The following is a 27,756-nucleotide window of genomic DNA, read 5'->3' on the forward strand; positions in this document are numbered from 1 at the left end:
AGGCGAATATTGACATGGATCGCCTGTATACAAAATATACAGGCATGCATAGTGCATTCATCAGCTGGGAAATAAATAGCTTTGATACCTCATCAATAATTAATTTTAACGTTAAATTAGGAGAAAAGAAATGTGAAAAATAACAAACTCTATAAACTTAATAACATATTTTGTTAAAATACATTGTTCAACTATTAGAATGTAGAAACTGTTTGAAACAAGATATTAAATCAAATATAAAATGTAACGTTACGGGTTAAACAGGATTAAAGAAATCGTTAGTACATTAAAGTATAGCCTTTAATCCAACAACAAAATCAAGTTGGCCTATTAGACATTGAACTCAACATTTAATTTGAAAATGTATTATATTACCAGCAATAATTCTGTTTAATTAAATTAATAATGATTCACTTTCTTTTATTTTCAGGTCATATTTTTAGCGTCTATCCGTGCAGTAACCTCGAAAAAAAGAATGAAGTTTGGGATACTATCGTAAAAAAACTAAATGACAAAATTAGAGGAATCAGAAATAATAAATACAAGTCCTTCTAAGAATTGAAAAAATGTTGAATAAAAATAGCAGAAACGTTAAGTTAAAAGCCTACCTTTATTTTATCTTACTATCCGTCATCTCCTTTTTGAAAACCACTTTAGATTTCTGTTACTTTACAAGGAACTCTTTGTGGGTTATGATCGGTATATCATTTTGAGATTTTTAGCTATGATGTTCGTTAAAAAAACCAGGAACGTGACAGGATCCTCCGATCGGGATCTCGTTGTTTCGCGATATTGGATAAAAATTCCACGGGCCGAAATTTTTATCGGGAACTCGTTGTTTCGGTCAAAAATCCCTACGGGATATGTAAGCGGGATAGTTCCTAAAATCCTTCCGAGATCTCGATATTGGGATTCCCAAGATCGGGACGTCGATCGAGATCCCGATATTTTCGACCGAAATTCCCGACCAAAAATCCAGATTTCTTGTGAATCCAGATGAAAATCTTGATACGGGATGGGTAATCAGGATTCCCAAAAGATCGGGACGTCGATCGAGATCCCGATATTTTCGATCGAAATTCCTGACGAAAAATTTTGGTCGAAAATATCGGGATCACGGCAAGATCCTGGCGGGATCCCGACCGTGATCTCGGTGGGATCCCGAATGTTTTTCCTATAGGGTATATACTATACCGGTACCATGTCTGAATGTAATCACAGTTAAAGCCAAATGATATAACAATTACACAATGCTACAATTACTAACTACAAAAAGAGTTAGGTTTAGTTGACACAGTTGAGATTATATAAATGGTTAGGTTCAGTTCAAAGCTGAGGTTATTTAGAGGGTTTGGTTCAGTTAATAGCTGAGATTATTTACAGCGTTAAGTTTAGTCGACAGTTGAAAAATTATGAAAAGGGTGATTCAGTTGATACTTATTTAGAGGGTTAGGTTGAGTTCATAGCTGAAGTTATTTAGAGGGTTTGGTTCAGTTGATAGTTGAGATTTTTTAGAGGGTTATTTAAGAAGGAGTTTTTTTATTTAGGAAGGACTTTTTATATTTAGGAAGGAGTTTTTATATTTCGGAAGGATAGAAAATGGGAATAACACGTGTGGTACAGTACCATCATAATCTATTTAGGAAGGAGTTTTTATATTTACGAAGTGTATTGTTGGCGTCATACAGCAAAGATCCGACCAAACCGACTCTAAAAGGGACTAATTTCCCGCTTTTTGGATATATTTGACGTGAAACAGCTCATAAACTAACAAAAAATCTTTATTGATTGAAGAATACGACAAAAATCTATAATTTGTAAGTCAAAACCATTCTTCTCAAAATCTTGATCAGCTAGGCCTTCGCGCCGCAAGTACATTGGTTGCCACCCACCGGTAACTAGGGACGCCAACCAAGACGAGCCAAGTAGGCCTATTGTACGGTGGACTACGTATTGCATAGGCTTAAACTTCGCGATTTATTATATATCTTCTACAAAGCAAATTCCAACCCAACTAGTGCTGATTGTTATACGACCGTCTAAAATACTATTTTATATACAAAAAAGTGCTGTAACTGAGTTTTTTTTAAAGCTTTACTTAATTTAAACAACATAATCTTGATCATCAAGGTTCAAATCCAAACGTGGTCGTCACACCTAAGCAAGCACAAACAATGGCATTGTCACCAAATGATAGCGCTGACTTGATTGAATTATTTCAATCAATGAAATCGCCCCCCGTATTATCACCGGTTTCTCCAGATCCTGTTTACAACAACTCAACGAAATCGCCTCCGAAAACACAATAGCATGTACTCTTTGTTCAAAGCAGTACCACAGGACATGTGTAGACGCAAAAGGAAAAAAAGGCCCATGGATATGCTTAGTGTGCAAACGTATTCCTAGCATCCTAAACTATATATAATGACTTATTACCTGTTGATTGGGCGGATGTATATGCAAGGACAAACCCTGATGATGCTTACAATGCTTTTATCAACACTTTCAAAAAATTATATAATAAAAACTTTAAAAAAAAAGAAAAAGTTTAAGAAAATTACAAAAAGTATAAAAAGTTCAAACAACCATGGATGAGCTCAAGACTATTAAAGTCTAGCAAAAGAAAACATGTGTTGTACAACAAATTTATAAAACATCCCTCGTCTAAAAATAAGGATATTTATAAAGAGTTTAATAAAGTCATTTATGCGTACATGAAAAAATGCAAAGAAATCATATTATCAAAATGTTTTTAACAATACTAAAGGAAATAAAAAAAAAACATGGAATATTATAAATGATATTATAAATCCAGGTGGAGGCAAAAATAATGTTCCATCCACTTTTACATCTGGTGAAAAACTCATAGATGGTTGTGAGCCTATTGCAAACCACATTAACGATTATTTTATTAATGTTGGTCTCAAGGTACGAGACAGTATTAAGCCATCAACGGAAAAATACTCTGATTATCTGCTAAACAGGCAAAGTAATTCTATGTTTTTCTACCATGTAAATGTAAACACCTGGTTTTGATGATATTTCACCAAAGGTAGTCAAGGCAGTTGGTGATGCTATTGTAAAGCCCTTGACTTACATATTTAACGTATCTCTTCACTCCGGCTTAATACCGGAACAGATAAAAATTGCAAAAGTAATTCCCATATACAAAAAGGGGACCGTCGTTTAGCCTCGAATTATCGCCCGATATCACTACTACCAATTTTCTCTGAAATCTTTGAAAAGATAGTCCATTCCAGATTGTATAATTACTTTAAAACTTACAATATACTAAATGATTGGCAATACGGCTTCCGAAACAATCATTCAACCTCCCACGCTATAATTGATCTGGTCCACAAAATACTAAAGGCATTTGAAAACAAAGAGTTCGTAATTGCCACATTTATGGATTTGTCAAAGGCATTTGATATTATTGACCACAGAATACTGAACAAGCTGTTCCACTATGGTATAAGAGGTGTTACACTAAAATGGTTCAGTAACTATTTAAAATCACGAAAGCAATATGTTTTTATAAATGGTACTTCGTCTAATATTAAGGAGACTAGTATTGGTGTTCCACAAGGGTCCGTTTTGGGACCTTTGTTGTTTCTTGTATATGTAAACGATATATGTAACTCAAGTACACAAATTGAATTAATTAGCTTTGCCAATGATACAACAGGATTCAAGTGTGGAAATAACCTGAACGCATTGGCAAACACGATGAATGTGGAACTAGACAGAATTAATATGTGGTTCAAAGCTAATAAACTTTTATTAAACACCAGCAAAACAAATTACGTAATCTTAACTGCCCAAAGGCATATTATTACAACCAACATTGAATTGAAAATGAATAACATTACTTTAGAACAACAAAAAAATGTAACATTTCTTGGGGTTGTAATAAATGAAAACCTTTGCTGGAAAAATCATATTAAGGCTTATTAGATGGAGTATTGATAAAAACTAGACATTGTTTTCCTAATTATATTTTAACAAATTTGTATAATACATTAATTCTACTGCCCCTATTTGGGGCAGTACATATGATAGTACACTAGAATCCCTTCTTAAACTCCAGAAAAAGGCTGCTAGAATTATTTTATTTAAAAAGCCATGGCAACAGTCTGAGCCACTGTTTAAGCAATTAAATATACTTAACATACAAGATATCAACAGAGTTACCGTCCTAGGTTTCATGGCCCAGATTAAAAGTAATGTTTTACCCAGACGAATCCAAATGATATTCAAAAGAAACGAAAATACTACCCATAATCTTCGAAATATTTGTAGGTTAACGTCTGGTCAACATTTTATCAGTATACACGGACCGAAACTATGGAACGAGCTCTGTAGAAATCACTTAGATATTGTTAACAAAAATTATAAAATACTAAAAAAATATATAAAAAGAGACATTTTATCGAATTACAGAACTTAAAATGCTTCACTCATAAAATATATATGCATATATTATGCGTTGTGTTTTAGCCTGTTTTATATTATATGTATTCATACTTTTGCTATAATATATAAAGAAAGAATCCACATGTACTGGAAGTAATAAACTGAATATCTTCTTTTTTAAGAAAAAATGAAAAAATAATCATGTTAGAAAAACACTATCGCTTTTTGATGATGAACAACTCTAAAATGTATATAGGAAATGTTTTTTTTATTTTGTATCTATTATGTTGTGTTTATTGTTTTATGTTTTTTATGTAAAAGGGTCCTGCGAAAACAGAAGTGTAAACTTTTCTATGCAGGATCCTTGCCATCATGTATGCTATGAAACTATATTTATAAAGGATGAGTAAATAAATGTGAATTGAATTGAATTGAAGTATAGTTTTAATATTTAGGAAGGAGTTTTTATATTTATGAAGTAGTTCTTATATTTAGAAAAGAGTTTCTATATTTAGGAAGGAGTTTTAATATTTAGGAAGGAGATCCATTGAAAATCAATTACATAAAGCGAAAACATTTAAAAATCCTCAAAAAATAACAAAACATAATGTTAACATAATGTACTTCACTATATTTAAAATCATAAAAACCTACTGGGACCTAATGTAATTAGAAGCCACACTTAGTCATACATTATATCGGCCTAAAAGTGGGCTGATTCGTCTAGTCACACCTGGGCCAAATCATCCCGCATTCAGCTATGCCTAGTGTATAGAAGTTTAGGAATATTAATTAAAGACACATAACCTAGCCAGTGTTATCAATGCATTTGGTGCTTGGTAAAAGGGTGCTCAATCTTATGTTTGGCAGGTCGAGCGGTGTGCATTGAGGTAGAAACATGAGCCAGAATACAGTTTTGTACTTACCGCCCGTTTTATTTGAAATAATGGCGCACGACAGCACTGTCGCCATACTATAACTGCAGCTACGCGGATCACATGTGCTGTCTCGATATTGCTAATGGCCTGAGTGAACAAATTGTGACATAGAAAAATGGCAGAGAATTGTCGAAAGCGCCATTCGGCAGTTGTAAAGAAATTAGTCTAAAAAAACACATTTTTCGTACAAATGTGGCGTTCTAATATAGATTAATGGATAGAGGAGAATTAAAAGGTGTCCTAGCTTGAACGGCTCTAATATCGGACTTGCGGTTTAAGAGGAGAAAGAGGAACAAATTTTGGCTTAGTGCTATTATATTATAGATATTTTGCAAGTAATTTGAGACTAATTATTTACTTTCTGACTATGGTTGCTGAGATATTGATATGGCCATTTTCTTGACCAATTGTCAAAAATAAAGTTTCACGGTCATTTTTGGCAAAAGTTGTCCATTAGAGTTAATAGAAATATGTATCTTCTGAGTATTTGGCACCAAATACGATCATATCTGGCCAAAAATTTCTGAGATATAAAAAGTGTGCGATTTTTCGAATTAAGCAAAAAATACAAAATTGATATTTAATTCTTGAATAAACCGGTCACTATGATAACTTACTACAATAGAACCCCTATTAAGGGTGACTCTTTCAGTACCCAAAAAAGTGCAACTTAGACTGGCCTTCGAGGGTTAAAAAATGCAAAATCCGTCTTGATTTACAGGTATTCAAATTTCGCTTGATTTGGATTGAAGTTTTTTTATGAATTAAAAGGATGTCATTTTTTTAGTTTTAGCTCATACTACAATTGACTTTGGGCATTATTGTATAATAATATAATGTGCGAGGTTTTACTGTATTAAAGACTCTACTCGCTTGGTTGATTGAATATCATAGTTGTTTATTCAATAATACGTTATAATACACAATACAATATACTGTAATTATAAAGAAACAGGATAATGCAAAAGAAACAGGAACAGAAGATGAATGATTTTGTAAGTGAGTTGTGGCTGTAGATGTGCTTCTGAGTTAGTGTCGGTAAGGCTCCCTGAAACTTGGGGGTATATCGGCTTCAGTTCATTAACAATCAATGATTATTCCTAAGTCTGTCCAGGCACAATGACGGATTGGCCCTGTCGAATATCTGCTTAAAACTGTCAATATCTAATAGTTTTACAATGGAAACAGTCAACTGTTTTCTTTGGGGACCTACTTGTTATGCCTAGTGGCCATTAAAACATCTGGACAATTCCTTCACTGGACCTTTCTGGGGCAAATTCGTGAACCCAATTGAATTGTGATACTAAGGTTGATTTTTCAATTATAAATGTATATCATTACATTACATTATTCACTATTAGAAAATGAGCATACATAGATTTCTACCATTCTTTGATATTTTGTAGCAGACTTGCTATGTCGTCGAAATGACAGGTGCCTAGCTACTAGCAGTAATTTAACTTGAACAATAGTTTTTCACTTAATTTGTTTACTTTTTAGTGACAGAGTATCAGTAAGTGGTGCCACTGGGAATAGGTTGAAGGAAACAGCAAATATCAATAAGTCACTCTCTGCACTTTGTAATGTCTTCTCTGCGATAACAGATCGGAGGAAAATGGGTAACTTACAATGAATATTTTCATATACAGTACAATATAATTATTATTAAACCAATACAGTACAGTAATAATGCCTCTGAGGCACAGAAAACTGCTACAGTCAACACTCTCCTAACCAGTATTTTATTTATATATTAGGTTATGCATTATCATGCATAACCTTATTGATTTTGTCAGAATCTTTATTTATTCTTTCCTTAGCATTATTTTGTCCGTTAATTATCTTAAGATCAATTTCATCTAGCTACATAAATTCCTTATGGCCATTTTTCGAGATGCGCTCTATTAAATGTGATGAGCTATGACGAAAGAAACAAAAATCCTATATTTGATATTCGGGTAGCCATACGATGATGTCATAAAATCCGAGAGGAAACAATTTTGCAGGAATTCATATCTACTTGCATTACCGGTATAAGTTAAACAAAAAGGTCATGGTTGATCCCGAGGAGAGTAGGCATGATTTTGACAATATTTTGTAAATTTTAACTAAATCGCACACAAATTGTCTAATTCAACATGCTCGTATGATGCCATTTCAAGTGGACATGGTCTAATTGGTTATCCGCACTTGTTATTGTCGGGATCTTTTTTTTTTTTTGGTTATCCACAACTTAGTTTAATAACTAATAAAATTTAAAAATATGAAAAAATAATTTCTAATCTAATTTCTACGCATTTCATGTCATTTTGAGCATGTCAAAAATGCTCACGCGCGCGCAATATTTTTACGCGCACGTAGCGCAAAAAACCTTTTTTTTTTTTGTGATTTTGGTTTTTCAAGCCTTTTCTAGTAATTTTACCAACTTTTAAACAATTTGCATGAGATAAAAATATTTTAATTTTTATGACGTCACCATGCCTAAAAATTGCATCCATTAATTTCATCTTTACAGTAAATTTTAATCTGTAATAGCTCGTAAGAATAAAATGTGATAATCACGATTAAAACGTTTTCTGGAAGCTATTGGATTGTAGATACGAAATCATGTGAACATTTCGCCAATCGGATGTTGTGACGTCATCATATGACAAGTTTAATTAAAAAGGTCAAATTTTCATCGTCAGAGTTCATCACACAAATTTCTTCTACACGTTAATATGTTGTTGCTGAGATAATTTTCTTCAGAAATTTCTATCTTTGTGTTTTATTTTGATGACGCGCCTCCCCACCTCCGCCCTATAAGGGCCCTACCAAATAATAAAGACTATACTTTAAAATGTCATTAATCATCTAAGACACTGTGAAACAGAATAGTTTAGTTTTACGAATGTCAAGCATTTTCAATAATGGTAACCGACAGAAAACGTAAAAGAAGAACATTATCATTCCGAGAACCATCGTCTACACTTCCTAGAGGGGGAGCGAGCGAAGCGAGCTCACCCTCTAGTACTGTATAATTATAATACATTGTAGCATAGGCGAAAATACAGGACCACCTCTTATTATAGTTTTTAACATAGCGATGACATATGACGTGCACGTGGCGTCTGTCGTGCGGATAACTAACTCGTCAAAGTGACGAGTTTCATGTCTAGTTTTTTGGTTATTCGCAACTTAGTTGCGAATAACCCTTGTGATTGTAAATATCTTTTTCATTTTCTTTGTTATTCTTCTTTCTTTCCCGGATTTTTGTGACCAGCATATCCCCTATTGCTTGTGAACATAACTTTGTATAACTTCAAAAGATTGACCTCTAGCTGTAGATGTGCAAGAAACTTCGTGATATGACGTTAGAGTCGCGCAGCGTAAGTTACACACGATTTTATGAATTTCAATGATTGATCATAGATTATAAACCAAAAGTCACTTTGTTTTGACATTTGGTGAAAATTTAAGTCATATCAAGGGCAAACTTTCTATGGCGTGTTTCACAAGAAGTTATGCGCGCACGTGCATTTAATATTTAAAAATGCGCAAAATTAATTTCTAATCAACTTTCTACGCTGATCATGACATTTTGAGCATGTCAAAAATTCTCACGCGCGTGAAAAAAATTACGCGTAAGGTGCGCACGGAGCATGAAAATCATGTGTTTTTCTCTTGAATTATGATTTTACAGCCTTTCTTAGTCATTTTAAAAAAGATTGACATCATTTCAAATTAAAATGACGTCATACGAACACGTTGAGACCATTTGCGCGCGTTTTAGTTGAAAAAGTGACAAAATATTATCAAAATTATGCCTATTTTGAATCTATTATAGCTCTTCAGGATCATCCATGACCCCCATTTTTTTAAATTTAATATGTAAGCAGATATGTTGTAGATATGAATTCATGCAGAATCTTTACCCCTCGGATGTTATGACGTCATCGTATGGCCACACGAATGTAAAATATAGGATTTTTTACTCTTTCGTAATTGCTCATCACATTAAATAGAGCGCATCTCGCTTATACGTATTCCATTTCCCCCGATATTTTAATACTGTCAAGGTCAATCAACTATCTTCCGCATGAGTTAAAAAATATTTTAATTTTTATGACGTCATCATGTCTAAAAATGTAAATAACGTGGTTCACCTATTTTTATCTTTACAGTAAATTTCAATCTGTTATAGCTTGTCAGAATAAAAAGTGATAATCATAATTAAAACATTTTCTGGAAGCTATTGGATTGTAGATACGAATTCATGTGAACATTTTTCAAATCAGATGTTGTGACGTCACCATATTATAGCCAGTTGAATAAAAAAAGTCTTATTTTTATCTTTTGCGTCATAGTTCATCACATTTAAAAGAGCCCGCATCTATATTTTACGTATTCAAATTTCTTCTACAAGTTAATATGTTGTTGCTAAGATAATTTCCTTTCAAAATTGCTATATTCGTGTTTCATTTTGATACCGTCACCATGTTAAAATTGGAATAAATGGCAGGTCCTGTAATTTCACCTATTCTACACTGTATGTAATATGTATACAGATTATACTGTGTACACTGTATATAGTATATGACACAAAATTGACAGAATTCAGCACTAACATGTCATCCCTTTGCAAAAAAGCCATATACGAACATATACGATTTACATACGTTTTGTATATATTTCGTATAGGAAGTCCATTTCGTTTACGAAACGTATACGTCAATTCGGAAGTTCCTGCCCGCATAATAAACATATACGAACCGTATACGATCATTTATAAACAATTTCCTAATTATACGAGCCGTATATGACGACGTGTGTATACAAACTGCATCGTATTACAGTATGGCAGGTGCATCTTGGCTTTAATAATTAGTGTACAATTTTTTTGTTTTTTTCAGTCGGTATATCCTATGATGATTTAGTTCATAGTTTTCGCAAATGAAAAAAATTTTACGAGACGTTGTTTTTCTAGCAAGCATAAAAACCCACCCAGGCTGTTCTGCCTTGTTTATCCCCTCTGCTATTTCTTTACCTTTTGTATGTTCCATTAATAAGTGAATCACACAAAATGTGCTGTTATTAATTTGAAAGTGCTTTAAATAATATTAATGTACTTGGAAATAAATAAATAAATATTAAATTAGGCCCGCAGTATATTAAATTTAAAACGAGTAAGTAAAATCCAAAAATTACGATTTAATAAAAATGTAGAATATATGTTGCTCCCTATTATATATATATGGAATGATCCAAATAAATTCGCCCAAAACGTGCCTGTGTTATGTGTGCTGCATGCATGCATCACATGGATGGATCAGATTTCATTCATTTTCAAACATCATTGTTGATTTTTTGGCTACGGGTTTTAACTCACCATTAAAAAGTTAGTAAACTAAGAGTAACTAGGCCTTGGAAAAATACGCCAAGGAAAAGAGTCTGTGGTACACTCATTGTGAAAATAAGCTAGCTAGCTTTCCCCCATATATTAATTAGATTTGGTTATATTGTATTATTTTAATAACCTACTCTAGCTAGTAGTATATCAACAACGGTGAAATGGAAATACGATGCATTATGGATATCATCATTGCAGAGTTAGGGGGTGCCAACAAAACATTCAACAGCCAGAAATACAAAAAAAGAAGCTCCGACATTTTAGAGTATTTTACTATTTTAGGCATACAGAACTAATTGCTGTAAATTTCCTAGAGTTGTCACTGATAAATACAATTTAACATAACCTACATATAACTTAAAAAATCCAAATGATAAATTGTACGCGAACGTAGCAAAACCAACCAGGTAAATGTTAAATAATTATTTTACATCTCCCTGGTAAAAAGGTACCCTACGCCCCTATTTTTATGCCTCCATCATTGATAAGCTGAGCAGTATTTAATTATTTTTATTTATTTAATTCGTAAATAAAAAAAAAAATTGTTAATATAAATATGTGAACTTTTTGTTGTATATGCACGGGCGCGATACTATTTAATAAGATAAGCTTTATTCATATCATTGGCGTAGAGTGGTAAACAACTATGAGCCTAGTTGATACCGCCTCGTAACTACGTATTGACGTATTGAAGTTTTACTATAATATTGAATATGTGTTACTTAAAAAAGGATGTAATAAAACTGTGTACAATATTAGTAGGTAATAGTTTTTTTGTGCCCCCTCTGTACACACGGCTGCTGGATATTTGTTTATCATTTTAATGAATGTAGTACGAGTCTAACTCCAAATAAAGATATAGAACACATTTTGAGAATTCAAAGTTTTGATCTTTTTTAAGAATCTGATAACCATGAATCATCTTTTTACATAATAGACAGCATCAGCATGTACAATCTAATTTAATTGTCACACAATTGAATTAACAAAGGACAAGGATTTCAAATAAACTGTTACAAATAAACAATTATTAATGAAATAGTTGGGGTATTGTTGGGTCCATGGGAAATCAACAATGTTTAGTAGACTTATTTAATTTGTTATTTACAGTTGAGGGTAGTTATTTTTTAAACATATTGGAATACCATGAAAATAAAGAAAGATATGTTTTATGATTTCTTAATCACCGAGCAGAAATACCGCTGGGATAAATGAAAGCAATTCAATCTGTTCGCTACCGGGAATAAATTGAAATTCGATATAATTGTATTTACTATAACCACTAATTTTGTTTTTTTATTTTTTTTTCTACGGAAGTGATCAACTTCATATTCAAAATCCGATTGTATTCATCGTTAAATAATAATAATAATTATTATATAATGACCCCACTTCTGTTTTTGGTCATGGTTTTCCTCTTCGGCATTATTTTCCAAATTATTGTTACTCCATCTCCATGCTACAACATACGTCGCGGAATAATATCGCTTAACATAACGATGTAATTTGACCACCCAAAGAGGATCGAACGACGTACCCGATGATTGGCCACCAGGGAGCCGAGTCGACCACGAGTTGGAACTGTAGGCAACCGAGCGACGCTCGGTCGTCATCGGCGGCAGTGGTGTATCCAGGATTTTGAATTTGGGGGGGCCGGGAATTGCCAATTTGCCGACAAAATTAGTGTCATTACCTGTACATACACCTGATCAATATATGTTCTTGGATTGCATAGACTATTTAGTCATGTTGTCTAAGTGTACTGTCTTATAGGGATAACGTGCAGAATTAAAACCAAATTAAACATTATCTGTTAGTAGTTGTATTAATATTACAATAAAAAAAGAATTACGAAAATCTGACTTGTAGTTTTCGAAATATAGGGTCTAAAACATCGCCGAAAATGATCGTTTTAGCCACGAAAGAAAAAACAATTTGCGGCCTCAGTCGACAATTCTATTAACTACGCCATTTTTGGTTACATATAATTACGTTTTTTAGTAATTTATTTTATATAGGCCTGTCACCATTGGAAATAATAAAACATGTTATTACATGCTTATGAAATATATAAAGTTGTTTACTTAACGGAATTCGGACAAATTCATTGCTCTAACTTTGTGTAGTCTAGTAACGATCAGACGGTCATGTGACTTCATGGTACACGCGCGAGAAAAAACATTCCGCGCTATGCGGGTGATTATTCAACCATGAGAAATCCCAATTACGGGAAAGCTCAGGTTTGATTGGCTTACGATGACATCATATCAAAAAATTGTGGTTTTGTAGTTGAGCCTCACGGAATATTCTGTTCCAAAAATGAAATACATGGATATTTTTTATGGTATGTGTGCTTTTTCTTTAAAAAAAATTGAATAATAAAGGCACTTTTTTTTGGCACTTATAATAAATATATATCTTAGAGAAAAAAGCACATTGCATGTAGAACTATATAATCTTAGCGTAGGAAGACATACAAATCCCAGGTCATGTGAGGCTCAACTGCAAAAACAAGGTTGAATAGGGTATAGGTCACCGGACCGTTCAAAGACTTTTGATTAAACAATCTAGCGCGTACACAGTTTTTACGTGTTTGGTTAGATGTAATGAAAATAAAAAATAGTTGATCTGAAGGGAATAATATGATATGTAAATAAACAAACACTCAAAAGAATTATGTTTACAGTTCAATTTAATATTGTCAGAATAATAGTTTATTCTTATTTGCCTATTTTTTCCCCGGCAAACAAAGGTGCCCCTTCCCCCCCCCCCCTGGATATGCCACTGGTCGGCGGCTGAACTTACTGAACTAGACTCTGTCATATTTTTTATAAAGGAAAACTGCAAACAACATCGTCGATTTGTGAAAATGGCCCCTTGTTTTTTCTAGGCCTACCTAGTAGTATACCTGTTTAGCGTACTTTATTGACTTGCGAAAAACGTTGTTTGAATTTTATCGGTAGCCTAGGCTATCTAATAAATAGAAATAAATATGATCTTATGTCCTAGCTCCTACTACTTACTAATAATACTACTAGACTAGGCCTACTATCTAATGGCTGGTGCTAGCTAGGCCTAGGCCAGAGAGCCTACGTACGTATTTGTTGTAAGGGTGAGCTCGCTTCGCTCGCTCCACCTCTAGGAAGTGTAGACGATGGTTCTCGGAATGATAATGTTCTTCTTGTACGTTTTCTGTCAGTTACCATTATTGAAAATGCTTGACATTCGTAAAACTAAACTATTCTGTTTCACAGTGTCTTAGATGATTAATAACATTTTAAAGTATAGTCTTTATTATTTGGTAGGGCCCTTATAGGGCGGAGGTGGGGAGGCGGAGTTCATTTGAGGGAGGTGCTTATTTGAGGGATATATGTTAAATGTTTTAGTTTTAATAATATGGTAACATTTATAATCAAATGAAATCCTCTAATAGATATGAAAAGTGGTAAAAAAGAATAATAAATGCTTGGTAAATTGTAGATAACAGTGCGATGAATTCTACTACAAATAGTATAATTGTGTTATTATAAATGTGGATGGGATGGACGTTTATTAGATAGTTGGGTTGGGGGGGAGGGGGATTATTATTTAAAGTGATGTTTTATTGGAGAGGCGTTTATTCAAATAAATATCATCCTAATAAGTATTAATACATTATTTAATTTAAACATCTTTTGAAACTAACGGCCGTGACAGAGTGGGCCGTTTCGGCCCAAGAAAGAAGACATTACGGCTTGCAACATGGACAGACATCTGGTCCTAACGGGACACAGATAACCTACAGTTATTCCTGCCAGCTTACTTAATAAAACTCGAGCTATCGGGATTTCACTCGATTAATGTCTCAAATCAAATCTCCCTATGTAATTTTATAATACTATTCCCCACAATATATTCCGATTCTTTATGGTGTATATTTAATTTGATCTTTATTAATTTGCAGTATAATTTTTATTTTTGAAATACTGTACCTTTCACACGCGCGGTCCGTTCCTAAAATAAACAAAAAACTAAAATGGCTATGACTAATGGCCAACTTAAGCTCCAGTCCTACTATCTGTTTTTTTCTTCCGTCTTCCAAAGGGACACTGTATTGATTGATGGAAAGTGCCTGTTTCCAGTCACCTTTAGGGTCAAATCTATTATTTTAACTGCTCCCTTGTGTATAAAAGAGAGAAAATAGTTGAAACCATGTTGCTGCAAGGTGAACTTATCGTAAACCCGGAAATTACTTGACCGCGAAGAATTGAAATTGAGTAGAAAATCTACTGTTGAAATCATAAATGTTGTTAAAAAACTCTTTATAATATCTTCCTAAGATAGAAATATGGAAAAATAGCGTCGAACTGAACACTAATGTTATCAAATCTACGTTTCGCGGTACATCTGAGATAGATAAGGTAGGTATCCAAGGCGGAGATTTGTACCGAAGTTTTTGCATTGTGCTTGCCTATGTCAGAATTAACCATAATTTATATATAGATGGCCTAAATTGTTCGTATATGATTCGTATACGTCCCGTATACGATATTCTTATCATGAAAAAGCATTGATACGAACAGATGCTAAACGTATACAACGCCAACTCTTTCGTATATTCATTCGTATAGACCGTATACGTTTTCAACGTATACGGATCGTATACGGCTTTTTTGCAAAGGGTATTCTTCATTTCAGGTCATAATGCCATAATCTTTTTCTGTGTGCAATATTCCAACGTATTACCTGCACGTGGCGTTTGTGCTGCGGATAACCTAACTCGTCCGTAGTGACGAGTTCAAATCTAGTTAGTTATCCGCTTGGTAGAGCGGATAACTCCTTGTGATTGTATTGGATCCCGAAATTGCTATCTTAGTGTTTCATTTTGATACGGAACCATGTTAAAAATTTGAAGAAATGGCGGGTTCCGTAATTTCACCTACTAGAGGGTGAGCTCGCTTCGCTCGCTCCCCCTCTAGGAAGTGTAGACGATGGTTCTCGGAATGATAATGTTCTTCTTTTACGTTTTCTGTCGGTTACCATTATTGAAAATGCTTGACATTCGTAAAACTAAACTATTCTGTTTCACAGTGTCTTAGATGATTAATAACATTTTAAAGTATAGTCTTTATTATTTGGTAGGGCCCTTATAGGGCGGAGGTGGGGAGGCGGAGTTCATTTGAGGGAGGGGCTTATTTGAGGGATATATATTAAATTTTTTAGTTTTAATAATATGGTAACATTTATGATCAAATGAAATCCTCTATCTAATAGATATGAAAAGTGGTAAAAAAGAATAACAAATGCTTGGTAAATTGTAGATAACAGTGCGATGAATTCTACTACAAATAGTATAATTGTGTTATTATAAATGTGGATGGGATGGACGTTTATTAGATAGTTGGGTTGGCGGGGGTGATTATTATTCAAAGTGATGTTTTATGGGAGAGGCGTTTATTCAAATAAATATCATCCTAATAAGTATTAATACATTATTTAATTTAAACATCTTTTGAAACTAACGGCCGTGACAGAGTGGGCCGTTTCGGCCCAAGAAAGAAGACATTACGGCTTGCAACATGGGCAGACATCTCGGTCCTAACAGGACACAGATAGCCTACAGTTATTCCTGCCAGCTTACTTAATAAAACTCAGCTATCGGGATTTCACTCGATTAATGTCTTATTATCAAATCTCCCTATGTAATTTTATAATACTATTCCCCACAATATATTCCGATTCTTTATGGCGTATATTTAATTTGATCTTTATTAATTTGCAGTATAATTTTTATTTTTTAACTACTGTACCTTTCACACGCGCGGTCCGTTCCTAAAATAAACAAAAAACTAAAATGGCTATGACTAATGGCCAACTTAAGCTCCAGTCCTACTATACATACATACATGTATAGTATCTGTTTTTTTTCTTCCGTCTTCCAAAGGGACACTGTATTGATTGATGGAAAGTGCCTGTTTCCAGTCACCTTTAGGGTCAAATCTATTATTTTAACTGCTCCCTTGTGTCATATAGTATATACAGTATAAACAGTATAATCTGTAGTATCAGGGTAGTATATGCGGTCCAGTTCTATACACCATATATGCCAGCACTTTACAAGATCACATCAGTAAGTTTGATATTTCTGTGATGGGATATGCCGATGATCACTCAGTGTATGATTCATTTAATCCAAATTCTAGTTCTAGTATGGTAAATACAATCACCAAATTACAAGAGTGCCTCATATCCATCAACGACTGGATGAAGTCCAACAGACTAAAAATGAACAGTGAAAAAACAGAGTTCATACTATTGGGAAGCAGAGCTCAACTCCTGAAATGCGAGAAAGATCATATCATCGTATGTCAGGACAGAATACCACGTGGTTCATCTGTAAAATACCTTGGTGTTAATATCAACGACCAGCTATCTTTCAAGAACCATATACGCGATAAATGCAGAACGATAGCTGTTAATTTATACTATATTCGTCAAATTCGCAAATTTCTCTCCAAGGACCTTTGCCAACAACTAGTTCAATCGCTCGTGCTGTCACATATTGATTACGCCAATGCATTGTATTATGGTCTACCTGCTAATACCCTTGCTCCAATGAAGAGGTTACTGCACCAAGCTGCGAAAATAATTGTCAGGAAAGGTCGGTATGACAGTGCAACTAACGCCATGCGATCCTTGCACTGGCTTCCGATGTCTCATAGATGTCAATTCAAAATAGCGTGTCTTGTATGGCGTTCACTTAAAGGTTCCGCTCCAAGTTACCTGAGAGATATTCTTACTGTGCGGAATGTTTCTCGCAGTACTCGTTCAAGCACCAGCAATTATAACCTGACAATCCCACGAACTAAACGAAAGACATTTGCTGACCGTTCGTTCGCCGTAGCAGGACCCAAAATTTGGAACAGTTTACCAAGTCACATTAAACACTTAGACGACTATAATCAGTTTAAAAAACATTTAAAAGCACTATATTTCAAACAATGTTACGATACTAATTGATGTGAAGCGCCGCTGATTATAATTAAATGTTGTATAAATGTGCGCTATACAAGTAATAATAATAATAAATAATAATAATAATAAAAGAGAGAAAATAGCTGAAACCATGTTGCTGCAAAGTGAACTTATCATAAACCCGGAAATTACTTGACCGCCAAGAATTGAAATTGAGTAGAAAATCTACTGTTGAAATCATAAATGTTGTTAAAAAACTCTTTATAATATCTTGCTAAGATAGAAATATGGAAAAATAGCGTCGAACTGCACATTAATGTTATCAAATCTACGTTTCACGGTACATCTGAGATATATAAGCTAGGTATCCAAGGCAGAGATTTGTACCGAAGTTTTTGCATTGTGCTCGCCTATGTCAGAATTAACCATAATTTATATATAGATTCTACACTGTATGTAATATGTATACAGATTATACTGTTTATACTGTATATACTATATGACACAAAACACAAAAACAGAATTCAGCACTAACATATAACAACGTATGTTATTCTTCATTTCAGGTCATAACGCCATAATCTGTGTGCAATATTCCAACGTATGACGTGCACATGGAGTTTGTCGTGCGGATAACTAACTCGTCAAAGTGACGAGTTTCATGTCTAGTTGGTTATCCGCACTTGTTATGTCAGGATCTTTTTTTTTTTTTTTTTTGGTTATCCGCAACTTAGTTGCAGGATAACCCATGTGATTGTAAATATCTTTTTTTTCATCTTCTTTGTTATTCTTCTTTCTTTCCCGGATTTTTGTCTACAGCATATCCCCTATTGCTTGTGAACATAACTTTGTATAACTTGGTAAAAAGATTTACATTGAGGTGTAGATGTGCAGCCAAGATTTTTGATGATGTCAGATCCGCGTTGCGTAAGTTACGCGCGATTTTATGAATTTCTATAACTGATCATAACTTTAGAACCAACAAATATTCTTTCATAAAACCTAATAAAATTATAATTCATATCATGGGTCAACTTTCTATGAATTAAAAATGGCATGTTTCACAAGAAGTTACGCGCGCACATGCATTTAAAATTTCAAAATGCGCAAAATTAATTTCTAATCAACTTTCTACGCTGATCATGACATTTTAAGCATGTCAAAAATTCCCACGCGCGCGAAAAAAATTACGCGTAAGGTGCGCGCGGAGCATGAAAATCATGTGTTTTTCTCTTGAATTATGATTTTACAGCCTATCGTAGTCATTTTAAAAAAGATTGACATCATTTCAAATTAAAATGACGTCATATGAACACGTTGATTTAGACAATTTGCGCGCGTTTTAGTTGCAAAAGTGACAAAATATTATCAAAGTTATGCCTATTTTGAATCTATTATAGCTCCTCAGGATCAACCGTTACCCCCAATTTTTTAAATTTAATATAGAAGCAGATAAGTTGTAGATATGAATTCATGCAGAATCTTTACCCCTCGAATGTTATGACGTCATCATATGGCCACACGAATGTAAAATATTGGATTTTTTACTGTTTTACATTAAATAGAGCGCATCTCGCTTATACGTATTCCATTTCCTCATATATTTTAATACTGTCTAGGTCAATCAACTATCTTTCGCATGAGTTAAAAATATTTTAATTTTTATGACGTCATCATGTCTAAAAATGTAAATAACGTGGGTCACCTATTTTCATCTTTACAGTAAATTTCAATCTGTTATAACTCGTCAGAATAAAAAGTGATAATCATGATTAAAACGTTTTCTGGAAGCTATTGGATTGTAAATACAAATTCATGTGAATATTTTGCCAATTAGATGTTGTGACGTCGTCATATGGCCAGTTGAATTCAAAAAGTCATATTTTCATCTCTTGCGCAAAAGTTCATTGCGTTTAAACGAGAGCGCATCTCACTTTTACGTGCCCAAAATTCTTCAAATTTGTATTAATGTAATTATTTAGATAATTATCTTCTAAAATAGTTATCTTTATATGTCAATTTGATGACGTCATCGTGTTAATAATTGGATTTAAAACATGGGTCTCGTAATTTCGTCTATGCTACACTGTATATAACATACAATGTATTCTGTAAACACTGTAATATGCTGTATGCTACAAAATAGGTACAATTCAGCACTGTAAACATACTTAATTCATGTCTTATGATGGCCTAATAATCGTCGAGGTTCATATAGTTTAAAGTATGTGCATGTTGCGTTTGCGCGGATAACCCGAACTCGTCAAAATGACGAGTTCAAATCTAGTTTTCTTTTTTTTTCTATGATCTTTCTTTCCACGAATTTTGTCCGCAGCATATCTCTATCTTCTGGCCAACATAAGATTGTATAACTTTGTCATAAGATTGACCTATAGCTGTAGATGTGCAGCCAAGCTTTTCGACGATTTCGGAGTTGCGCAGCGTAAGTTACGAGCGATTTTATGAATTTCATTGATTGATTTCATTGATTGATCATATATTGAAAACCAAAAGTCATTTTTATTGAAACTTGGTGAAAATTTAAGTTATATCAAGGGCAAACTTTCTATGGATGTAAAATGGCATGTTTCACAGAAAGTTATGCGCGCACGCGCGTTTAAAATTTCATAATGCGAAAAATCAATTTCTAATCAACTTTCTACGCGTTTCATGTCATTTTGAGCATTTTAAAAATTCCCATGCATGCGCAATTTTTTACGCGCGCGTGCGCACGTAGCGCAAAAACATCTTTCTTTTGCTTGATTTTTGTTTTTCCAGCCTTTTCGAGTAAATTTATCAACTTTTCAAACAATTTCGACTCGAATTTAAAATCTAAATAATTACATTATTGCAAATTTGAAGAATTTTGGGCACGTAAAAGTGAGATGCGCTCTCGTTTAAACACAATGAACTTTTACGCAAGAGATGAAAATATGACTTTTTGAACTCAACTAGCCATATGATGACGTCACAACATCTGATTGGCAAAATATTCACATGAATTCGTATCTACAATCCAATAGCTTCCAGAAAACGTTTTAATCATGATTATCACTTTTTATTCTGACGAGCTATAACAGATTGAAATTTACTGTAATGATGAAAATAAGTGACCCACGTTATTCACGCTTTTAATCATGATGACGTCATCACAATTTTAAAAATGTTAAATCATGCGAAAGATAATTGATTGACCAAGACAATATAAAAAACGGAGGGAAATGGAATAAGGATAAGTGCAGATGCGCTCTATTAAATGTGATGAGCTATGACGAAAAAGACAAAAATCCTATATTTTATATTCGAGTGGCCATATGATGACGTCACAATGTCCAGTTAGCCATATTGATCCATGATCTGATATCTACTACTCATCAATTTCCAGAATATGTAATTAAAAAAAAGTTCACCGCTTAGTTTAGAATCTATTACTGTTTAAAAAAGGCTTAATTTTGGCGAATTTTTTAAATTGTTCATAAAAAACGCGCGCAAATTGTCCAATTCGACGTGCTCGTATGACGTGATTTTAAATCGAAATTGTTAGAAAATTGGTCAAATTACTAGAAAAGACTGGAAAAACATAAATCATGCGAAAAAAGAGGTTTTTAGCGCTACGTGCGCACCGCACGCGTAAAAATATGCGCTCACATGGGAATTTTTGACATGCTTAAAATGACATGAAATGCGTAGAAAGTTGATTAGAAATTGATTTTTCGCATTCTGAAATTTTAAACGTGCGTGTGCGCGTACCTTTTTGTGAAACATGCCATTTTTAATCCATAGAAAGTTTGCTCTTGATATGACTTAAATTTTCACCAAGCGTCAATATAAAATGACTTTTGGTTTTTAATCTATGATCAATCATTGAAATTCATAAAATTGCGCGTAACTTATGCTGCGCGACTCTAAAGTAAAAAAACGAAATGTCCTGCACTTCTACAGTTAAAGGTCAACCTTCTGACAAAGTTATACGATGTAATGTTGATAAGAATTTGAGATACACGTGACACAAAATTCTGGGAAAGAAAGAAGAACTAGACATGAAACTCGCACTTTGACAAACGCCATGTGCACGTCATACGTTGGAATGTTGCACACAGAAAAAGATTATGGTATTATGACCTGAACTGAAGAATATGATAATGTTGTTAGTGCTAAATTCTGTCTATTTTGTGTCATATAGTATATACATTTTAAAGTACACAGTATAATCTGTATACACGTAATTTAAATTTGTAGGCATGATGACGTCATAAAAATTAAAATATTTTTAACTCATGCATAAGATAGTTGATTGACCTAGACAATATTAAAACTCGGAGAAAAAGGAATACAGATAAGCATGATGCGCTCGATTTAATGTGATGAGCAATAACGAAAGAGACAAAAATCATATATTTTACATTCGTGTGGCCATACGATGACGTCACAATGTCCGGTTAGCCGATATCTACAACTCATCACCTTCCAGAATATATAAATAAAAAAAAGTTTACCTCATAGTTTAGAATCTATGATTGTTTAAAAAAAGGCATATTAAAATTCTGTGTATACTATGACACAAAATATACAGCATTCAGTACTAACAACATGTCATATTCTTCAGTTTATGTCATAATGTCTCAACTAGTAATACAACCAGTTGGTGCAACCTCCGGCTCAACTATGTCTCAAATAGTAATACAACCAGTAGGTGCAACCTCCGGCTCACTATGTCTCAAATAGTAATACAACCAGTAGGTGCAACCTCCGGCTCACTATGTCTCAACTAGTAATACAACCAGTAGGTGCAACCTCCGGCTCACTATGTCTCAAATAGTAATACAACCAGTAGGTGCAACCTCCGGCTTACTATGTCTCAAATAGTAATACAACCAGTAGGTGCAACCTCCGGCTCACTATGTCTCAAATAGTAATACAACCAGTAGGTGCAACCTCCAGCTCACTATGTCTCAACTAGTAATACAACCAGTAGGTGCAACCTCCGGCTCACTATGTCTCAAATAGTAATACAACCAGTAGGTGCAACCTCCGGCTCACTATGTCTCAAATAGTAATACAACCAGTAGGTGCAACCTCCGGCTCACTATGTCTCAAATAGTAATACAACCAGTAGGTACAACCTCCGGCTTACTATGTCTCAAATAGTAACACAACCGGTAGGCTGTACCCTCCGGCTAACTTTACTTACTGTGTCTTAACTCTCCTTTTATTATTCAACTCTAATTTTTTCTTTCTTTTCTCTAATCTTCTCTACACTTTGTTTTCCAATTTCTCTAATCTCTCTTATTTTAAACGTCTTTTCCCTGGTTCTCTGCTTTTCCAGCTCCAATCTCCCCCTCCTTTTTAACGCAGCTCGAGTTCACCCTCCATTGCCTTCCTTCTCCAATCCCTCTCTGCCCTTTTTCTCACGTCCGTTCTCTGCTACTCCTCCTGCCTAACTCCGCCTTCATCTGCCGCCCTCTATCTATTTCTTCAACCCCAAAATCATTACATTATCCCCTCCCTAAAATGATCGGTCCCCGATAATGATCCAAAACGAACAACAACAAAAAAACAAAACAAAAGTAAAGTCCGAAGTTTTAAGAATCCCTCAACTTCAACACATAGGTTCTATTCGTAATCTTCTCCCTTTTTGGCTTTCCATCTGCCCCGTATTCGACCACTTTCACTTCCTCACAGACCTCCTTTACCTTCTCTGCTAAGAGCTTTTCCAGGTCGACCATCTTGGGTTGCTCCTTCGTGTGAGTGCTCCCCTCCGCAACACGACTAATCCCACCGCTGCCACCAATGTAACGAAAATCTGTTCTCGGGTTCGTTCCCTTTGGGGAGGGTCTTCGGTTACCACGGTAAACTTGAATGAAACAAATAAATCAATTACAATTTCTGGAGGGACCTTCTTTATTCTTCTATGATTCCAAATTATAGGTAACAACCGATTAAAATAATTAATTCAGATTAGTTTTGATCTTACGCCGGACTTAAAACAACAGCGTAACCTCCAACAGCAACGTAACCACCAACAATGGCGTAACCTCCAACAGCAACGTAACCACCAACAATGGCGTAACCTCCAACAGCAACGTAACCACCAACAATGACGTAACCTCCAACAGCAATGTAACCACCAACAATGGTGTAACCTCCAATAGCAACGTAACCACCAACAATGGCGTAACCTCCAACAGCATCATATCCACCAACAATGGCGTAACCTTCAACAGCAATGTAACCACCAACAATGGCGTAACCTCCAACAGCAGCGTAACCACCAAAAATGGTGCAACCTCCGGCTCAACTATGTCTCAACTAGTAATACAACCAGTAGGTTCAACCTCCAGCTCAACTATGTCTCAAATAGTAATACAACCAGTAGGTGCAACCTCCGGCTCACTATGTCTCAAATAGTAATACAACCAGTAGGTGCAACCTCCGGCTCACTATGTCTCAAATAGTAATACAACCAGTAGGTGCAACCTCCGGCTCACTATGTCTCAAATAGTAATACAACCAGTAGGTGCAACCTCCGGCTTACTATGTCTCAAATAGTAATACAACCAGTAGGTGCAACCTCCGGCTCACTATGTCTCAACTAGTAATACAACCAGTAGGTGCAACCTCCGGCTCACTATGTCTCAAATAGTAATACAACCAGTAGGTGCAACCTCCGGCTCACTATGTCTCAACTAGTAATACAACCAGTAGGTGCAACCTTCGGCTCACTATGTCTCAAATAGTAATACAACCAGTAGGTGCAACCTCCGGCTCACTATGTCTCAAATAGTAATACAACCAGTAGGTGGAACCTTCGGCTCACTATGTCTCAAATAGTAATACAACCAGTAGGTACAACCTCCGGCTCACTATGTCTCAAATAGTAATACAACCAGTAGGTGGAACCTCCAGCTCACTATGTCTCAAATAGTAATACAACCAGTAGGTGCAACCTCCGGCTCACTATGTCTCAAATAGTAATACAACCAGTAGGTGCAACCTCCGGCTTACTATGTCTCAAATAGTAATACAACCAGTAGGTGCAACCTCCGGCTCACTATGTCTCAAATAGTAATACAACCAGTAGGTGCAACCTCCGGCTTACTATGTCTCAAATAGTAATACAACCAGTAGGTGCAACCTCCAGCTCACTATGTCTCAAATAGTAATACAACCAGTAGGTGCAACCTCCGGCTCACTATGTCTCAAATAGTGATACAACCAGTACAGTAGGCGCAACCTCCGGCTCACTATGTCTCAAACAGCAGCACAAGCGGTAGGCTGTACCCTCCGGCTAACTTTACTTACTGTGTCTTAACTCTCCTTTTATTATTCAACTCTAATTTTCTCTTTCTTTTCTCTAATCTTCTCTACACTTTGTTTTCCAATTTCTCTAATCTCTCTTATTTTAAACGTCTTTTCCCTGGTTCTCTGCTTTTCCAGCTCCAATCTCCCCCTCCTTTTTAACGCAGCTCGAGTTCACCCTCCATTGCCTTCCTTCTCCAATCCCTCTCTGCCCTTTTTCTCACGTCCGTTCTCTGCTACTCCTCCTGCCTAACTGCGCCTCCATCTGCCACCCTCTATCTATTTCTTCAACCCCAAAATCATTACAATACTCTTAATTACTATTGTAATTGTTTCAAACAAAAACATATCTCTACACAACTTATCCTTGGACAGTAATGTTATGCAATAACTTATGCTTTAAATTGTTTCATTATAGAATTTAAAACAAATCCTTTACTGTTTGTAATTGTATTTTTGCTTATAATAATGCTAGAAAGTATTGTTGACCCCCGAGGACGATCAAACATTTTTCAGAATGCTAGAAGTAACTTACCAAATTCATCGGTAAAAAAAAAAAAGCACAATTAATATCAAAAAGTGATAAAAAAAAAAGCTTGGTAAATTGTAGATTATGGTAGTCATTGAAATGTATTGTGATACAATTTTTGTGTAAATGCATGTGGTGGGGCGTTTACATCAAAGGGAGGGGGAGCATTTATTCGAGGAAGGCTTCAAAGCGGGTGTTTATTTGAATAAATACTCTAATTTTAATAATGATAGTTAATTCGTTTCTCACTGATAAAAGGTACTTTACAGGATTCGTTTTCCTTTTTATGCTTTTGTAACAAAAGGTTCTGTATTTTAGAATAAAAGTGACACTGTTACACGCTCCATTTAACGAATCCTCTCCAGGTGCCAGTATAATGATATAAAACAATGACACATCATTATCCTGAGACACTATTTGAGACACGATTACACCATTGTTATGAATCTTCATTCTATCATCTGTTTGTTTGTGACTACAATTTGTCAACAATCAACACTGTCTTTTGCATATATATGCCAATATATACTTTCATTTCTATTGTACAACATGGTCCAGCTTTCCTGAAAACACCCTTGTGTACTGTAGTGTGTTGTAGTATAATTTTATCATGATCTATAACATGATTTTAGAATATACTTCTTTTATTGTACATGCATTTAGTACTTAAAAAGTAAAAAAACCTAAGTTTCTAGTGGTGTTGATAAGAAATCTCCAGAAATATATATTTATTTATTATGTACACTGGGAACAGACATTCAAAAATATTATGCAACAGTGTCATACGGAATGACAATGAATTGGTCTATTATAGTTGTCTCTGATACCTTTTCAATATCATGATTGTACTTGCACCCGGAAAGAAGGAGGTTTAATCCAGTTATTCTTTTTATGATATTAATTGTGTTGTATTTTTTTTATATCTAGGGTGTATTTATTTGATTATACATGTTACCATATTACACAAAATAAAAAAGAAACGCCTCCACCGAATAAACACCCCTCCCCCTAAAAACCCCTCTGAACAATAAATGCCTGGAGCGTTTATTTGGATAAATACGGTAAGTTACTTCTAGCATTCTGAACTGTTGAGGTTTTATTATTGAAAATGCTATCAGAACTCTATATATCATATTTCATTAAAGATGTATTGTCCCTTGAAACACAAAAAAATGAAGGTCAAAATATTCTAAATTTAAATTGGCCATATCAAAGTAATATTAAAGTTATTCACTTTAAGTCGAAAATTCGAGCCAAAACAACAAGTTTACGTAATTAACAGGTAAATTAATGTAATTACATTTCTTCTGGAAAATCGTCGCGAGCGAAAGTAAACAAAGATTTCAAATCACGAGTATGCATTATGCATGATGCTAATTAGGACTGTTTACAACTCGTCACAGTTGAGAAGGTGTTTTCACACAGATCTCGAAGAAATTTTATGATTATGCATACAGAGTAGCCAAACAAGCGTGTTGCATTATGAGATATGTTTTGATCGAAAACTTTGACTTCCAGTCAAAGTTATTTTTTGAACAAAAACGTCTGTATTTCAGTTAAATGATTTTTTTTTTTACTAGTTTTTGGTGAAAGTTAATAACTATTATGATACTTTAAAATGACACACTTTTTTTCGAAATATAAAAAAAAAATTTTTTGGGAATTAGTCAAAGGGACAATACATCTTTAAATTAACACTTTAAATTGGCAGGTCTTGGTAGGGTCTTGGTATTTAGGAGGACCCCTTCAATTAGTAGTAAGTAGGATGCCTAACTAGGACATGGACTAGAGCCTGGCCCTGGAGGTATTTATTCTCTCTCCATGGTGATTGTCTAGGCCTAGTGTCGGGAAGGCAAGCCTTAATTAGTAAGTATTTGGCCAAGCCATCCCTATTAATTAGGTATTGTTTTTTAATTAATAGGGAGTTTTCGCAACCTTACGAATACGATAACGAAAACGGATACGTCACACATTTGTGAAACTTTTGAGCTGATCCCCATTTCATATTCGTAAGGCGTATTCGTGTTAACGAATATCACCAGTCATATTCGTAACTACAAAACGAGTATAGTTTTTGATCTATTTTGCACATTTTGCATTTGAATCGGGAAAGATTCATGATTATAATAATTATACTTTTATTGAAAGTAATTTACTAAAGTAATTTACTAAAATGCCAGGTCAATTTTGATAAATAGCAGTTTTTAAAGTCCTCACTCGCTTTGATGTTA

The 27,756-nt window shown here is 34.5% G+C and overlaps 1 protein-coding gene across 1 annotated transcript in view; it reads left to right on the forward strand.

Moving 5' to 3' along the window:
* The window catches only part of LOC144840366 (uncharacterized), a 60,040-nt gene that overhangs the window by 1,504 nt on the left and 30,780 nt on the right, over positions 1 to 27,756 (forward strand). The window contains exon 4 of the mRNA XM_078696158.1: positions 6,855 to 6,973. Within this exon, the coding sequence (XP_078552284.1) occupies positions 6,855 to 6,973 (119 nt within the window). The remainder of the gene's footprint in view (positions 1 to 6,854; positions 6,974 to 27,756) is intronic.

The sequence above is a fragment of the Antedon bifida genome, chromosome 4 (assembly GCF_963402885.1).
Source record: "Antedon bifida chromosome 4, ecAntBifi1.1, whole genome shotgun sequence".
Taxonomy (NCBI): Eukaryota; Metazoa; Echinodermata; class Crinoidea; order Comatulida; family Antedonidae; genus Antedon; species Antedon bifida.